General features: G+C 35.1%; 2 protein-coding genes across 10 annotated transcripts in view; one reads left to right on the top strand and one right to left on the bottom strand.

Moving 5' to 3' along the window:
- The window catches only part of POLK (DNA polymerase kappa), a 71,554-nt gene extending 63,220 nt beyond the window's left edge, over positions 1-8,334 (bottom strand). For 2 of the 8 annotated variants that reach the window (XM_081286419.1, XM_081286424.1), the window contains exons 1-2: positions 7,768-8,334; positions 6,773-6,968 (exon numbers count right to left, since the gene is read on the bottom strand). The gene's annotated coding sequence lies outside the window, so the exon portion shown is untranslated. Of the gene's footprint in view, positions 1-6,772; positions 6,969-7,753 lie in introns of all 8 variants that reach the window. The other 6 variants (XM_081286420.1, XM_081286425.1, XM_081286422.1 and 3 more) reach the window with 4 other exon arrangements.
- Positions 8,335-8,346: 12 nt separating this feature from the next.
- The window catches only part of CERT1 (ceramide transporter 1), a 111,265-nt gene continuing 100,632 nt past the window's right edge, over positions 8,347-18,979 (top strand). Inside the window, exons 1-2 of one of the 2 annotated variants that reach the window (XM_081286495.1) lie at positions 8,347-8,744; positions 14,176-14,310. In XM_081286495.1, coding sequence (XP_081142621.1) covers positions 8,649-8,744; positions 14,176-14,310 — 231 coding nt within the window. In that variant the 5' untranslated portion in view covers positions 8,347-8,648. The remainder of the gene's footprint in view (positions 8,745-14,175; positions 14,311-18,979) is intronic. The other variant, XM_081286494.1, reaches the window with a different exon arrangement.

Raw genomic sequence — 18,979 nt, 5'->3', positions numbered from 1 at the left:
AACTGACCATACAAATAAAATCTCAAACTATGAATTCTCAAATGAATCAGGGATGATACTTCTGAAACTAAGAATAATGAGTGAACAAGTGACTTTAAGGACAAAGAGGAAATACGGCATTCCCATCCAGTTAGTCATTCAACAGGAAGGACTTCATCATGATGTGTTTTGCACAGCAACGCAGAACACAGCATTTGGCTAAAAGGATGTTGTATGATAGTATTTTCATCCTTTATTATATTTGTGTACTAAGTTACCTGATATGGTTTATAAGTGAACAAGTGCTTAAGGAAGACTTATATATAAAGGGGACAGGAAAGAAACTGATAGTGTGGAAATGAGAAATTTATCAGACTTATAATTTTAACTAGTGTTCATAAAAATACAAATGAAATGTTTCACAAAGAGGATCAGGGGTACATGGTTGTTTTTTCTTCTTAACAAGATCATGATGTCAAGATTTTCAATGTTGTTGGATTTTGATGACAGAAGCACAAGATAAGTAACTAGAATAAGCTAAAATCTATTAAAGATGCATATGAGATCTAGAATCTTTATTTATAGAATAGATAGTTCCAGGTTCAAACATAAGAGTCAATGGACAGCTAGTTACATTCAAAGGACATCATCCATTTCAGGAAAATACAGTTAACAAAAATCTGAGTTTCCTATATTTCAGTTTTTATTATAATTTGTAATAAAGTTGTTTTCACCACAATATTGTTACTTCTGATTATTCTTAAAATGGCTCAAAATATAAAAAAATAAAATAATGTTAATGACCATTTTCTTGATATGCTAAGTGTTAAATCAACACAGCAAGGTGTGGTGGTACACACTTGTAATTCTAATGACTTGGGAGACTGAGTAGGAGGATTACAATTTTGAGGACAGTACCAGGAATCCAGTGAGACTTTGTCTCAAAATAAAAATTAAAGGGCTGAGGATGTGGCTCAATGGTTAAGCACCTGTGGGTTCAATCCCTGGCACAAAAAAAAAAAAAAAAAAAAAAAAAATCTATGAGCTATTCCTTTATCAACGAAAGATAAAAAGATAATTCCATTAGGTACCAGAGGTCATTTCAATTCTTTATGGGTAATCAGAACACAGACTTGTTTTTAGTACACATTAGCAATCAAAGAAAAATACATAAACTAGCTACATAATATGCTATTATAGCTTTAAAAGGTTATGTGGCAAAAAAAGGTATGTAAATAAATTTTCTTTTAAGAAAACTGTCAAAGAAACAAAACACAACAACAAAAACAACAAAAAACACTGATATAATATACTTAGAATATAGTTTGGCTTTGACAGATGCTGAAATGTTTAATCATTTTAAGTAATTGAGGATAATAGCTTTTTGTCTTTTTTCTTAAATCTAATATAATTGTATAGAAGTTTTAAAACTGCTAATCCCCATCCCACAAATGTAATACAGTACACATTACAAGTTTCTAAGGGCCAAAGTCTGAGACAAGAGTATTCACTAGATGTGACCTTTGACAACTTAATCTTAACTTCTTCAAACTTTAATTTCCTTATATGAAAAATATTCATTGATAGCAATATTTTTGCTGAGTGAATAATAAATTAAATGATCCTAAAATGTCTGACATTGGATCCTCCTAACAAATAATACATTCTCCTTACAGAAAACTATGATAAAATTTGGTTCTTTGGTCTTAGGTTAATTGTAATTGTACTATAGTGAATTTTTTTCCTAGTTCTTTTTTTTTTTTTTAATACTTTTATTTATTTATTTCTACGTGGTGCTGAGGATTGAACCCAGTGCCTCACATGTGCCAGGCAAGTGCTGTACTTCTGAGCCATAACCCCAGCCCTATACCTTTATTTAATTATTTATTTTTATGTGGTGCTGAGAATCGAACCCAGGGCCTCACACTTGCTAGGCAAGCGCTCTGTCACTGAGCCACAAACCTAGTCCCCTAGTTCTTGTTAATTGCAATTCCCAAAGGTTCCTTTCAATCATCAATCAACTTATTGCACTCATCAATAAAGATTTACTAAAACCCTACCATGTGATAGGCAAATTCTAAATTTTAAATTTGATCTTTAATACTCATCTGTTGAATACATATCAGTACTTTTGTACACTTACTGTGGGATTCTGAGAGAGTAAAATGTTTGAAAGTATTGAATCCATGGAAAACATTGTATATATTTCATTTTGGGAGAGGGGGTACCAGCGATTGAACTCAGGGGCACTCAACCACTGAGCCACATCCCAAGCCTTATTTTGTATTTTATTTATAGACAGGGTCTCAGTGAGTTGTTTAGAGCCTTGCTTTTGCTGGCTCTGAACTCACAATTCTCCTGTCTCAGCCTCCTGAGCCACTGGGATTACATATGCATTTCATTTTTACAACACTTGTCAGGAATATCAAATAGCATCTTAATAAACATCTTAAGTAGGGATAAAAACAAAACTGTATTTTTATAAACTGTATCACCATAGTAACATTTATGTTCCACAAAAATCTTTTTAAGGGGTGATTGTGGCTCAGTGGTAGAGCGCTTGCCTAGCATATATGAGGCACTGGATCAATTCCGGCACCACGTAAAAATAAACAAATAAAATACAGCCACCTACCACTAAAAAAATATTTTTAAAATGTTTTTAAGCTTGTCTAAGAATAAGAGGATTTGAAATTATAATAAAAGTGAAACAATGAATGGACTAGGGACAAAAAGCAAAACATCTTTACAAAATAAGTATCTTGTGGCTTCTAGCTAAAAATATCACACTGCTTTATATGGCATAACTTTAAAATACTGATCAACAAAGGAATTTCTCCACACAGGAAAAGAAGTTCAAATATAAAGAATCAAAAGTGTGACCAAAAATAAATAAAAGAAAGAAATGTGTATGTGCTAAGAGTAACACTAATATGGTTGTTCAAGTATTATTAATGTACAACATATACTTTTTAGATTGAAGGAATTTTTATAGTTCTAGTGAAATCTATGAACTATTGGGCTGGGGTTGTGGCTCAGTGGAATAGCACTTGCCTAGCATATGTGAAGCACCTGGTTTGATTCTTAGTCCACATAAAAATAAATAAAGTAAAAAAAAAAACACCAAATTTATGAAATACTCAACTTCCCCCAACAAATTTTATTCTAAAAAACTGAACATATATAATAAAAAACACTTTCAATTTTATTCAACCATAAGAAAGAATATTTGTTTGAAATATGCCTGGCATGGCTCTCTTTTGTGAAAAAGGATAAAAGGGTAATCCACATGTCCTTTGAAATTCCACTTCTGAAATCACTGTCTAATATACTTGAATGTTAGAACTTTCTATGGATATGACATATCCCTAAGTTACTATACCCAGTGTATTAAGTTATCAATGAATATCACATCCACCTCTTCCCTCCCACTCCCAAAATAATGCTGTCCTTGTTAAGTAATAAAAATTAACACATAAAGTAGTCTAAGACAGATAGCTAAAGTCACCTTTAGGAACAAAGTAATAGAATAAGGCAAGGAAGTACAGCATAACAGAGAAATAATTCATATTAATAAAAGAATCCATTAAAAATTAATTTAAAAGGAATATGGATGATCCCAAATAAAAAGAAAAAGTAAGCAAGGTAAACACTGGCAGTACCTACTTAAATATTCATCTCAATAAAAGGGATAACCTGGCTTAATATTACTATTAACCATTCCAAATCATAATCAATTGCCTTTAGTTGAAGATAAAAATATAATAGTGAGATATGAAAAAAGGACATCAAGCCAGATATGGTGGAACAAGGCTATGACCCCAGCTACTTCAAGGAAAAGGCAGGAAGATTACAAATTCAAAGCCAGCTTGGGCAATTTCAAATTGCAAAATAAAATTTAAAAAAAGAGCTGGAGATGTAGCTTAGCACTTGGCTAGAGTGCTCAATCCCCAGTACTACCAAAAAAGAAGTCTGGATTTGAGACCAAGATAAAGGACAGAAAAATGGAAGTAGGATTAGGGGTTTCTTGGGATACTGAGGTGGAAAAACAGATTGAAGTATAGACTAAAAATAGGCATAGGGCTGGGCTGTATGTAGCTCAGTGGTAAAATACTTGCCTAACTATTTAATTTTCCTATAATTTGGTTTAGTCATCTGAAATATTAGAAATAGAATAGAAATAATAAATTCTACAGAATTGATGTTGGAGTTAAAAAAGACAGCAAAATTTTAAGGGCGAGGCAAATGAAAGATTTTAAAAAATTAGCTGAATTAAGACCATCATTGGTAGGGTGCACTTATCTACAGAATGCATTACTTATTTACACAATTTCTCCCACTTTTAGAAGTATTCTGAAGCACAGAAAAGGGTATGTATTTTTTTTTTTTAATGGTGCTGGCAATTGAACCCAGCGCCTTGTGCATGCTAGGCAAGAACTCTACCAATGAGCTATATCCCCAACCTAGTATGTATGATCTTTTTTTAAAATTTTTTTATTTTTTTTATTGGTTGTTCAAAACAATGTATGATCTTTTAAATCAGTTTGACTTGAGTTCAAATCTTAATTCTGCCACTTAGAAGCCATGCAACACTAAGTTACTTAGCCTCTCTGAGCTTTGGTTTCATCCTCAAAATGGGACCAACAAACCTTACCTATTATGGTTTTGATCCTAGTTGTCCCCCAAAGGCCTATATGCCAGACTTGGTTGCCAGCATCTGGAGCTATTAGGAGGTAGTGGAATCATAAGGAGGTGGCACTCAGTGGAATGAAGTTAGGTCAGTGGGTAGTGTCCTTGAAGGGGATGTTGGGACCCTGGCCTCTCCCCCTCCTTCTTTGCTTTATAGATACCCTGAAGTGAACAGAGCTCCACCAAGGACTCTGTACACATGCCTAAAGCAATAGGGCCAAACAATCAACATAAAGGAGGAATCCTCTGAAACTGTGAGCCAAAATAAACATTGCCTCATTTATGTTGGTTATATTATGTTGGTTCTCTCAGATATTTTGTTGCAGTGATAGAAAGCTAACACATCGCCTTATATATATATTTTTTTCTAGTTGTCAATGGACCTTTATTTTATTTATTTATATGTGGTGCTGAGAATCGAACCCAGTGCCTCACACATGTTAGGCAAATGCTCTACCAATGAGCTACAACTCTACTCCACCTTATATGATTTTTAAGGAATAAGTCATATCACATATTTAAAGTATCTAGCCAATGCAAATAATATTGAAAGGTCATTTCTTCCTAAAAAAAAAAAAAAAAGTGCATTCTCAATCCAAATCTCAACACAATTTTTCATGCAATTTGACAAACTAATCTAAAATTTGTCTGGAAGATAGAAAAAATATATAAATAAAAAAGAAGGGCTGGGGTTGTGGCTCAGCAGTAGAGCGCTTGCCTCGCACGTGCGAGACCCTGAGTTCGATCCTCAGCACCACATAAAAATAAATAAGTGAAATAAAGGTATTGTGTTCAACTACAACTAAAAAATAAATATAAAAAAAAGAAAAAGAAAATCAGGGGAATTTTGATAGTATATATATGAAAATAATATAAAGTTAATAAATAATTAAATTAGTATGACATTAACATAGGTAGAGATAAATAGATCAATGAAAAAGAAAGGAGTCCAGAAACAGGTCCAGATAAAGAGATTCTTCATTTCATAAATGTATAAAGGTACAACAGATTGTTCAACAAAGTGTTGGGACAAATAGCCATCTTTAAAAACTAATTTCCTACGTCATTTCATATACTAAAATAAATTCCAGGTGAATTTAAGTTCTAAATTAACTTAGTAAAAAGAAAATTTAGGAAATGAATAAGAGGGTTGGGGAAAGTCCTAAGGCAGAAAACTTAAAAGTTATTCTGATCAATGAATAAAGAAAATTCATGTATTTTATTCTTGCTTTTTGATTTATTTCCACTAACAGTAATGAAGTAAACCTCAACCTCTCATGTGACATTCTAATGACACAAAATTTTTCCTGTATTTAAAAATATTTTAATCCTAAAAGTAAAAGGAACAATGCAGCAAAAACCTTTTTTAAAGATAATTTCTCTCACATTAATAGTAAATAAAATAATGCGATTTCACACTTAGTAGGCACCTTAATGACCCAAGAGCTGGTGATTACAATCACACACAAGTTAGAAAGGTATAAAATACAAGATAAAACTCAATTTAAAAGCAAACATAGGGGCTGGGGATGTGGCTCAAGTGGTAGCGCGCTCGCCTGGCATGCGTGCGGCCCGGGTTCGATCCTCAGCACCACATACCAACAAAGATGTTGTGTCCGCCGAGAACTAAAAAATAAATATTAAAAAAAAATTCTCTCTCTCTCTCTCTCTCCTCTCTCACTCTCTCTTTAAAAAAAAAAACTTAAAAAAAATAAAAATAAAAAATAAAAGCAAACATATACTATGCTCCCATAATTCTAAATTGCTTTATGAATTTCTCAATTCACATTTACTTAAGAGTAATGATCTTAAAATTGAAGGCTTAAAATTTCAGAAATTGGAAATATCACCATAATTTGGCAATCACAAGGCAAAGCAAAACTTAATTCAGCATTATAAAGATATACTTTTTGTAATTCAATAAAGACAGAAAATGTGCTAATGGAGTTTTCTCCTTTTTGAATGACAACCTTGGGATTATGTTTTAGCATGTTGACAAAGTATTTTCAAAAGCTTTACCTCTTATGGCTTAATTCATTTGAATGGCTTTCAATTACACACTATCATGATTTCACAATGGGAAAACAATTTATAGCTGACTTACTGAAAATTTAGCATCTAGAAGAGTCAATCTGGAGATATGAAAAGATATCACAGGTCCTTCTCATAGACATTTCCCATCATTCCATTTTTTCCTGAAGATCCCAGTGAAGTTGTCTTGTCTCCACTACTACAAGAGGCATTTTCAGCCACTGGGTCTTTTCCCTTAAACTCAAAATTTACCCTTATCTTCCCATCCACTGTGGAGAGAAAATTAAAACCCATGGTTTAATAAGAATTTTTTTATTGGCAATTATGTGGAAATCAATATGATATAAAAGTAGTTAACTAGAGGAAAGAACTGTAGCTATGAAGTTAAAGATCTCACAGTAAAAGTTAACTTATAATGTACATGATGTTAGATCTTCAATTTCTCTTATCACCAATTCCAGCATTAAAAACATACTCCTCTATTGCCTAATCCCTTATTATTCAATAAAACAATACCACTTTGGTCTTTCTTATACTAGAAAATTTCTACTACAACCTTATCTACCTTTCAGGGAGCGGAAATAAGTACAGATGGTTCATATAGGTCTCAGAAAGATAATCATTTTCAATTAAAAGCAAACTCCAGACTATTGCTTGAAGTTTTAATTTTACTTAAAAATTCTTCCAATGTCATTTATTCTCTGACAATCTCAAAATTACTTCCTACAAAATAAAATTCTAGAAATCTAACCGTGCAAAGAAACCTCACAATTATTTGTGAGAGGGAATGAAGAAATTCTTCTTTTAAAGGCGGGAAACGTCTAACTTACAAAGGGCAAGATCGAAGATCGAGATTTTAATAGTGATGGTTGTTTTCTTTAGACGCGGCGGGGAAGTGAGCTGAGTGGATGTGGAGAGGAATCCCTGTCACTAGAGAGGTCACAAATCCCGCCCTGCTAGCCCATGCTAGAAGGCGGAAGCGTCCGGTACATTCCTGCCCAGGCAAGCCTCAGTAGGTTCCTGAGCTTGCCCCTAAGCCGCCATAGAAGGTAACCCCGACATCCTTACCGGAGAGTTATCTCACCTCCTGACCCGCAAGACCGCAGGGTTCGTCATAAACACGTTAGGTAGGGACAGAGAAGCGAGGTCAGGGGGTCAGCCACGCTACTGTCAAACGAAGCGCATCTGCCTTTTGACGGTTCCCAAGGCGACAAGCCTTCCCGGCGCAGGACACTCACCACTTGCCCAGGATCGTGACTACAACTCCCAGGAGGCTGCGCGACAGTACAAGCAGCACCCTTCCCAGAATGCAGCTCGGCGGTGACCCTATTCCGCCCTCTCCACTCTCTGCCCCTCCTACCTTTCTACCCATAGTCACCCGCGAAGGCCGGAGGTAGGACGCTTCAGTGAGGGGAATCTCAAGCCCTTGGCGTGTGGCGTCAGACGTCGGGAGGGGTACGGGGCGGGCCATAGGGGGAGAATGGGAGGACGGAGAGGAGGGGAGTGGTGAGGGGAGGGGAGGGTAAATAGTGGGCCAGGCAGGAAGATGGCGGCGCTAGCGGAGGTGTGAGTGGACCCGGGTCTCTGCAGCTGGATTTTTCTCTTCCCTTCTTCCTCCCTTTTTCCTTCCCTGACTGAGGTTGGCATCAAGAGGGACGAGTTCGGGTAGCGGCGCCCGGCGCAGCGCAGGGGTCACAGCAACGGTGGCGGCGGCGGCTGACGGCTGGAAGGGCAGGCTTCCTTCGCCGCTCGTCCTCCTTCCCCGGTCCGCTCGGTGTCAGGCGCGGCGGCTACGGCGTCGTGGAGGCTGGTGGACTTCGTCCCATCTCCTTTCCCCACCCGCACTCTTCGCTTCGGCATCCCCCGACCCTTCAACCCCGGGACTGGGCGCCTCCTCCGGCGCAGCTCACGGAGCGGGGGCCGGTCTCCTGCTTGGCTGTCGCGCCTCCATGTCGGATAACCAGAGCTGGAACTCTTCGGGATCGGAGGAGGACCCGGAGACGGAGTCCGGGCCGCCTGTGGAGCGCTGCGGGGTTCTCAGCAAGGTGAGCAACTCGCGGGTTCTAGGGCCAGCTGCCCAGACTCACCTGCTGCGAGGCTAGGAGAGCCGAGCCTCTGAGTGTGTGGGGTGGGGCTGGGCAGGAGACACTCAGGACCGTCCCGGGGCGGGGGCTGCGGAATGTGCCGGGTGTGGGGTTGTGTAGTGCCGCAGGAGTGCCTGGGCTAAGGGTGGAGTGTGGAGAGAGGTCTTCTTCGCCTGTCCAGGGGCTTGTCAGTAGCTGCCGAGGACCAGAGAACGCATATATTAAGCTGGGATCTAGTTTAGGAAGCGAGATGTGTACCGTGACTTGGGACCCGGGGCGGCAGCTGTCCGGGGTTTAGGAATCTGGGTTGGGCAACGGTGGCGTCCGTACTAGTGGGCGTGGGGGCGGTTCACATCGGACCTTTCAAAGGAGATTAGTCTGGGGGTGCAGGGCCGAAAAGGGTTGGGGGCTCGTTGACATGGCTTTTGACAAGCCAAATTGACTCCTTTTATAGTCCTGAAATCTAAGATGGTAAACTATTAGGTGGTAGTAATCTTAAATGCAGGGAGAGATGTGATTGTGGAGCACTTTTATACTTTCCCCTTTACCCCTTACTCTAGTTCAGAAAAGAGCTATTGAATTAGCACGTGATGAGTATAAGAAATATTATTTGGAACTTGTCAGAGACCGATTTTTAGTCCAGGAAGAACATTACTTAATAATAAAATATTTTTGCAGTAATGTTTCCAGGGTAAGGAAAAGATATCTTAGTTTTTATGTATTTTGAAAAGTTCCTTTTCAAGATTTTAGCAAGGGAAATAGTCACTTATTATAAGGCCGAAGGTGGGTGATCTTTTGATAGTACTTTTTTCTTTTTAAGTTTTTGTTATGGGTACTTGCATAGTCTTTTTGACTTCCCTTTCTGTTAAACTTTTAGAAAAGGCTGGAGCTAGAGTTAACTTGGAGAGTGGGAGCTGGGGCCAGTCCTTCAACAAGCTGGTCATAAGATACCATGTCATGTGCAACCTTGGCTATTAAGAAATCACTCTGCTTCCAGTATTTATATTCGAATCATTTGGACATCATTTGTGGAATTGTTTCATATTAGGCCTTTATAATGTCTTTAGAAGGCTAATAATAAAGACCTAGGAAAGGCATGAGTTTGTCAGATGTACAGCTTACAAGTGTTAGCTTTTATTTGTATAGCAGAAAAATTATGGCGTGTCAGTTGATACTGGGATTGCTCTTGGAATTTCATTGGGATGTTTTCAATAAAGTGAAGTTCTCCAGGGTTTCTTCAAATTAAAAAATCCTATAATTTAGTCATCTGTATTGAACACAGTGCATAATATGTATACATTGTCATATGAAGGTAGTTATGAAATAAGTTCTTTGCTTCTTAGCAATTCTCAGTTTCATCACTTTTCACTTATATGAGAAGTGAACTGCCACATTAGTATTGTGATATTAAGTGCTTTATAAAACACACTGTACTTTTTTTTTTTCATGCTGTACTTTTGACCTATTGATAATCACTTGTGGAAAGTTTGGGGAGCAGAGTGGCTGATGGAAAAAAGTCATGTGCTCTAAGTATTCACTGTACGCATGATAAGGTAGTAGGTATACTGTAGATCAAAAAATGGAAGACTATCTCTTTGGTGTTTTAAGTGTGTAGAAATACACTATTTGACTACTGCGGAAAGGAAATAACTTCAAGTTTGTGGCTGCATATATAGAATCAACAGGAATAAAGTTATTGGTATTATTCTTGTTAACAGCTAAGAAGGAAATTTCCCTGAAATTTAACAATTTATGGTTATATGTAAATTTTTCTGTAAGTTTTTTGTTTTTTGGGTTTTTTTTGGTTACCAGGATTGAACTCGGGGGCATTCAACCACCAAGCCACATCCCCAGCCCTATTTTGTATTTTATGTAGAGACAGGGTCTGACTGAGTTGCTTAGCACTTTGCTTTTGCTGAAGCAGGCTTTGAACTTGTGATCCTCCTGTCTCAGCCTCCTGAGTCACTGGGATTTCAGGTCTGAGCCACAACGCCAGGCTTGTTTTCTCTTAAGTTTTTAATTCTTGATGTTTTGTTTGGCAATTCTAGAGCTTTGCACATGCTAACTAGGCAAGCACTCCACTGAGCTCCATCAAGATTATTTTATGTTAAATACATATACCAGGAATGTTACATGTTTTTAAGTTTAAAGTACATGTTATATATTTCAAATCCTTTGTGCTTACCTGATAATTTAAACAAGAGTTAGATCTTGGTATCTCTTCTTTGAATTGAGACTATAAATAGGTTTTTTAACTAGTTTTTAAAAACTAGGGTTTTTTTTCCTCCCCTGTTATGGAGTGGATCTGGAATGGATATGTGTGTATAATTTATATTAAAAATATGCCAGTCCAATTTTTTTCTTCTATATGATAATCTGAAATACATGAAATATCTACAAAGCATACATTCTTTTAAAATCACTTCTCAAGAGAGTTAAGTTCCTGAAATAATGGATACACAATAATTCTGTATGGTAATTACAAATACCAGGGTGGATCATGGTTGGGAAAAGACTTTTGCCTTTGTAGGACTTAAAAGCAACTAAGCCTGGATAAAATAAATTATATCAAACTGTTCTGAGTTTCCTTCATCCTTTATGGTTTTTCTTACTTCTCCACATACCTCTTGGCTGCAGATCTTTTGAGTCCATCTCAAATATTGTCCTTTCCATAAAGCTTTTTCTTACTTCACCAATTATTTATTTAAGATCTCCTTTCCTTCAAATCCCATAGCAGTCTGGGAAGGGAAGGTGGGATGGAACCTAGGGGTACTTTACCACTGAGCTACATTTCCGGTCTTTTTTATTTTTTATTTTGAGAACAGGGTCTTGTTAAGATGCTGAGACTGGCCTCCAACTTTCCATCCTCCTGCTTCACCTTCCCAAGTCACTGAGATTATAGGCATGCACCACCTGGGCCAGCTCCCATAGCATTTTGACTGAAACTTGATTTTGACACCCAACTCACCTAGTACTAGTGATTGAACCCAAGAACACTATGCCACATCCACAGCCCTTTTTACTTTTTAATTTGAGATAGGGTCTTGCCAAACTGCCTAGGTTTTCCTGAATTTACTGAATTTGTGATCCTCCTGATTCAGCCTGGAATTTTTCTATTTCAGTTGCTGGATTTACAGGTGTGTACCTCATGCCTGGCTACTGATTTCTTACACTAAATACATTTTCTTCTGAATTTATGCTTGCTAGACTGTTGGTGACAGGATTCCTGATTATTCTGTAGGTCTAGCATATTATCTTGTCTGTATAAAAAGGGAAAGGGAGAAAATAAACATTATGAGAACAAAGCAGAAACCTGCCTTCCAGGTGTAATAAAAGCAGCTAACATCTACTAACTAAATAGTCCTAAACCTTATATAATCTGTTGGTTCCTCTATAAGAAAAATAATACAAAATTATAGAGACACAATTGCTGGGGCCTCATCTGTCACTTTGGATAGGATCTGACCTGTGAGAGACATTGAAGGTTAAGCTTCATTAGCTATGCATAACTCTGCCTCAAACTGAGAAAATAGTACATGCCTGGCACTGTTCTTAGTCTATTCTTGCTTAATCTTTACTCTGAGATAGAACTGACAGAGAAACCAACACATGAGAGGGTAAGTACATAACTTGATCACAGTCACATAGTAACTAGCCTCATGATGGGTAGTAATGGGAAACAAGATCTAATTTGTCTGTATATTATGCAATGGAAGTTGTTCATGTGAGTTTTGGAGCTGCATTCTTAATGACTAAATAAGAAAAGTAAACAAATATGCTTAATAAGTAAATGAGATTATGGTAAGTTATGAAAAGCAGAAGATAATAGAAGAGGTCAGATTATTAAGCCTTTCTCAGTAATCCAGGAACTTGGTAATTTGATAGGAAAATTGGAAAGAGGAGGAAAATTTAAAGGTTTAATATGAAGGAAAGATTGATAGGATTTGTTGGTGAGCTCTGTAAGGAGTGAGACAGATCAGTCGTATTGAGTATCTTCTTTGACTATGCTAGGCATTTTCATTATGTTATTCAGTGATAAACAAGCAAAGAAACAAGCTTACAAAAGTCAAGTGATGTGTTAGAACTCTATTTACACATGTAGTAAAGTAGGTGAGTCTGTTTAATCCTATATCCACCACTTTCTTCATGTTATATACTAATCTTGATCCAGCTTTGAGTCTGTATAACTGTAGAAGTAGCAAAAGCAGTCAAGATAGTAGGAACATAAGAAGGAAATACACTTTATAGGGAGGAGGTAAGTTCAGTTTTGCTTAATCAAGTTCGTAACTAATGGTAGTAAGTCACAAGCAGAAATAAGAAAATAGCAATTAGGGAGACCATAGAAAAAGAGTATGGGTGAGTTCTCAGTGAGAGGTTAGAATAATGGAGCTTAGAAGATTTAAGAGTTGAGCCAATCTCAACATGCTGAATTAGGGAATAGGAAAACAAAGGTTTTTCAATGGTTAAAAAGCTTGAGCCAGTTTATTACATTTTAACAATCCATTTTGAATTAGTTTTTGGAATTAGCAGATAGTTTGGGGATTGTTTATACTTAAATCCTTGGAGAATAAATAAAAATGTGAAATTAATATTCTCATAGAGGTTATATTTCTACCTTTGCCAGTTTATTGGTTGTAATCTTCACTATACATCAAGACTTTAATAACACAGAAGTCACTTTTTAAGTACAGTATTAGAGAATGATAATCCTAGTATGTTTGTGACATCCAATTTTATGTTTGTATTTTTACTTCTGGGTTTAAAAAAAACACATCCTGAAGGAAACTTGAAAAGTGAATTAATCATTTCAATATGTAGCATTGAGTTCTGTAGGGGAAAAATTAAAGTTGATGTATACTTACTAAAGATTAATGATTTAGTATTTAGTTTTGATGTAGTTAGGACCATCATAAATTTTCATATGAAAATAATTTACAACAAAAATAGAATTTTGGCAATGATTGGCACCATACTACTGTTGATTTGGAAGACTATGCAATACTTGATATAGGAGAGAGACTAACTGAACTTATTTATTTTTTATTGAGTATACTAATTATGACAGAACAATTTAAATGTCACACGGGTGGCAGGAGCCAGGGACTACGAAGCAGAATTCTTAGCCAAATTCCTGCTTTGATTTTCTTCAAAGTTTCGAGGTTATTAAAAATGCTATATTGTATTTCTTATTTATTTATTTATTTAAAATATTATAAAAACTACTGAAAATCATTAGACAGTCTATAAAATCTCTACTTTTCAAAATCATGCTTGTTGAGTTAAGACTTTTCACATTTTGATTTTAAAATTAGATTGCTTTTTCAAAAAGTTTGGATTTCTAAAATACTGACTTTTTTCTTCCCTGTCTCCTTTCTTTCCCCAACCACCCCAGTGGACAAACTACATTCATGGGTGGCAGGATCGTTGGGTAGTTTTGAAAAACAATACTTTGAGTTACTACAAATCTGAGGATGAAACTGAATATGGATGCAGGGGATCCATCTGTCTTAGCAAGGCTGTGATCACGGTAAGTTCTGTTCTTTAGGTATTCGTTAAGTGTCTTCTATATACCAGTAGCTAATCTAGGTACTTGGTATACATCTCTTAAGAAAATAAAGATCCTTGCCCTTGTGGAGCATATTGCATTCTAATACTTTTTCCCATAAAGTTATTTTTGAATGTTTATTACTACATATTGTTATTTTGTGTAGACATGTAGTTTTTACGAACTGATGAGACAGGGACAGTTACTTTGTAGTTTATTTAAAAGAAATCAGGGAAATCATAAAAACATATACAATCTTATTTAAAATTTTTAACTTAAAATATATATAGTCATTTGCCATCTTGTTATGGAGTTGAGAGAAGTTGTTCCTGTGTTTACTGTATCCATATGCATGATCTGCAGTTTTCAGCTTTGATCTCTCTAAAATGGAACAAAAGTTTAAAGATACTTTTTAAAGACCCTAAGTATAAGCTCTTTGGGGATTTTTATGATTTTCCTTATTTGCGGTTATGTCTCCTTTAATTTAACAACTTTTTCAACTTAGTTTACATAGAAACAGCCCTTTCTTTTTATACTCTTAATTCATGTCTCATAAGGACTATACCAAGTTTACTGGCAAAAACAGATTCAAGAATGAACAATTGACTTTTTAACCATATAATTTACCTACTGGCATCAGAAGTGTCTTATTATAGTAGATATATCTTATTAGTTTACGTGGTCAGCATGCCATGGACATAATTAATAAACAGCAAAAACAACAGTGTTGACTAAGACAGGACAGTTAAATGGAGATGAGTTAAGGGAGCTGTTATAGTTAAAATCTAAAAATGAGTATGCTAAAATAAAAATACTGGTTTTATTGACCCATTCAAAGTCACATTTTCTTTTGATAAAATTTCTATTGTTCATAAAAGAAAAAGGTATACTCTATATTTGTTACTGTCTAAATCTGATTTATATATTATTATGTATTTAAGGAAAATCTTACTGTATTTTTCTGTTTTTATTACATTCTGCTCCAATTATATGTTCAATTTTAAAACAAAAGTTTGGGTGAATGTCAGTTAAGTTGGATAAACAGGTATTGTTTGAAATTGTTAATAAGGAAACAAATTCTACTCATTCTAGAGACAGTTTTAAAGAAATATTTTGAACACAAAGGACCAGTATTTATTTTGACTGTTATATGCTAAAAGTTAAAAAGTAAACACTTATATGATAAAAGTTAAAAAGTAAACACTTATCTTCCTTAGTACTTAGTTGTTTTTGTACTCAAGAAACAACAGAAGGTGAATTTCTTATCATTCTTCCTGAACATTTATGTGCCTATACAACATTTATTTGTTTTTTTTTTTAGTTGTAGTTGAACACAATATCTTCATTTTATTTTTATGTGGTGCTGAGGATCAAACCCAGGGCGCCCTGCATATGCTAGGCCAGCACTCTACCGCTGAGCCACAATCCCAGCCCAGCAGCATTTATTTGTTTATAGCCTTCATTTTTTTTTCTGCCCTTATTTTCTTCCAATACACTTAGATGTAACTACTACATTCTGTTGAATTTTGTGGATGCCTTTTATCTTACTTATTTGCCTCTTCCCTATTTGACATTGACTTTGAGATGCTCTCTCTCTCTCTCTTTTTTTTACTATAAACATGATTGGATCAAACATACACTTCAAAATTTTAGTTATTGTCAAGTGTTCTGTCAAAAGTATAGCACTTTTGGCTCCTACCAATAGTGTATGAGTACATGTGTTTCCCCATTCCCTCAAGTATTAAGAAAGTTGACTTTGTCAAACTGTTAGTTCAAAATGGTGTCTTATTATTTTAAATTGCATATTTTACTAATGAACTTGAAAAATTTCACGTATGTTTATAGCCTGCTTATATTTTTTCTACTTCCAGTTGCTTGTTCCTCTTTTTTTCTGTTTGTTTTTTTCCTTATTAATTTGTAGAAGCCCTTTATATGATATTTGTCATATTTATTGCGGATTTTTTTTCCCTCTGTTGTCATTTATCTGATTCTCCTTTGCTTGTTTTATAGTTTGTTTAGTTTTTTTTTAAGGCCTCCTAAAAATTTTTATTAACCTTTTCCTATATCTGGTTATGTTCACATAGGTTTTTCTCCTCAAAGATTGTATCTCTGTATAAATGTAGCTACACTTTCATCTAGAGTTTACATATGAATTTTAATTTCTATTGAAGTTATTTTAGTTTGAGGAATGTGTAAGTTGTAGCTTTTCTTTTTCAAATGACTAACCCTGTATCCTAATACCATTAATTGAATAATTCACAATCCCCCATTTGAAATGTCACTTTCATTACATAAAATGTGTATTGTAGGTTTTTCTTAATTTCTTCTGTTTACTTAATTTTCATATGCCTTCTTCCTTTAAAATTACATTGCTAATATTTCATCAGGCACTTCCTTAAACTACTAATTATCTATTTGTGAAGATATAAGAATTTATTTATTTGCATTTACTGAAATTAGATGTCTTTTGGAGTAAGTGTAGAGTTTTGGTGTAATGGAAACAGTAGTGTCTTTAGTATTGGCTTACCCAAGTTCTGTAGTCCCAGTTCTTATTTTAGACATCTGACTTCATACAACTAATAATCTTGTAGACCTTTTAAAATTATCAAATGAGTGGAATTTATATTATTCTTATTATAGTTTGAGTTATAGGGAAATGTGACATTTCACGTTTTATTATTTTCAGAAGGAAACCTGAGAGGTAGTAAAAATAGATTAAAACAAAACATTAAAGCCAAATAACCTCCCCCATCAAGCCAAATAACTCTTAAATAGTGATTGCAAGAGGAAGTTGAAAGATCCTGACAAAATTATAAGAGATCAATGGAGATGTAAAAGCAAGGGAAAGGAATGTTCAAAATTGAAGAGAACTATATAAAATAAACAGATTTTAGAAGTGCCACACAAAGAATAATTAGATATAAACTTTTTTTAATATAGAATTTTCAGAAATGATCAGCAAAATAGATATCACCAAAGATGATTAGTACCATAAGTAGTCATTATACAAGGAACTCTAGATGAATGAAAAATTTGAGAAATAGGCCTTCTATCAAGTGTGTAATTTTGCTATATTGAACTGCCTTAGTGATAACTAAAGAAAGAGAGGAAGATATATGCAAAAGTAAAACTACTAGATAAAAATTAATTCTCATTTGAGGAACATTTGCCAATAAATTTTGGTTTTATTTTATTTATTTATTTTTGACATGGGATCTCACTATGTTGCCCAGGATGGTCTTGAACTTCTGGTCTTAAATGGTGCTCCCACCTCAGCTTCTCATATACCTGGGACTACTAGTGCCTGGTTCCTTGCCAGTGAATTTTTAAGGAAATTAGAATCTTAACTCTAGTAAGATTTATGCCTTAAGAGACTAGTAATATCAACTCTCCCATTTGGAAATAATGTCTTCCTTCTTTTGATAACATGACTTTAATTCAAATAATAGAATTAAATACCAAGAATATAGAAAATATTTAAAGTATTTGGAAAGAGATCTTAGAATAAAAAAAGGATACCTATTGAAATGCGGAATACAGAATGTTGAAATAACTTATTGGAAAATTACAATCACAAAATGAATTTGTTTTCTAGGACCACCATAACATGCTAGGTGGGCTTAAACAACAGAAACTTACTGCTTCACACTTCTGGATGCCAAAAGTCCTGATCACAGTGTGAGCATTTGTTGGCTGGGAGGGAGAACCTGTTTCATTCCTGTCTCTGGTGGTTTTCTGGCAATCTTTAGGATTCCTTGGCTTTCATATGTATCACTCCATTCTCTGCTATTTTTGTGCTCACATTCTCAGGGTCATTCTCCCTTTGTGTGTATCTGTATCCAGATAGTCCCTTCTTGTAAAGGACAAAAGTCAGATTAAGGGCCTACCCTATTCCAGTGTGACCTCATCCAAATTATATCTGCATGATTCTATTTCCAAATAAAGTCACATTCTGCAGTACTAGATATTGGGACTAGAACATATGAATTTGAAGGGACATAGTTCAACCCAACCCATAACACAAATTATCAATTAAGACTAGAACCCAAGTCTTCTGTTCCCATCTGGTATTATTTTATTACATGCCATGAGGATAGGAAAATTGCATATACATTGCATTTTATTTTGTGTAGAACTTGCATGAATATGATATAAAGCAGCTTTTTAAAATTTGAGGCTTACTGTTAATGCCTTCTGTTAAATCTCTGTAATCTGTTAAATATCTGTGTTTTAGCATTCTAGTTTTCTTAAAAAGAGGGATACATTTTATCTTCAAGATTTGCCTACTTGAATTAGTTAGCAAGAAGCTTATTGTTTTTCTAAAGGTCTTTTAAGCTTCACAAACATCAGTTGTTACTATTTTTTCAATTTAGCATTTTATATTAATTTATAAGGTACTTGAAATATTATGCATGGGCTGTGAAGTCCAACCTGGGTGCAGATCTTGACTATATTTTTTAATGGCCAAAAGGTAACTTGAGACAAATTACTAAATTTCTGTGAGCTTCAGCTTCTGTAATTGATTAAAATGGGAGATAAAATCCAAGTATGGAATGAATATGTGATTAAAAGAAATAACATTTTGCTTTGTACAATTCTTGGCACATAGTAGACTCAGAATTTCTTTATTTTGTGAAATATTTGTATTGAA

This window comes from Spermophilus citellus (assembly GCF_964194105.1).
Source record: "Spermophilus citellus genome assembly, chromosome: 1".
Classification (NCBI taxonomy): Eukaryota; Metazoa; Chordata; class Mammalia; order Rodentia; family Sciuridae; genus Spermophilus; species Spermophilus citellus.
This window is presented reverse-complemented; position numbering and strand designations above follow the sequence as displayed.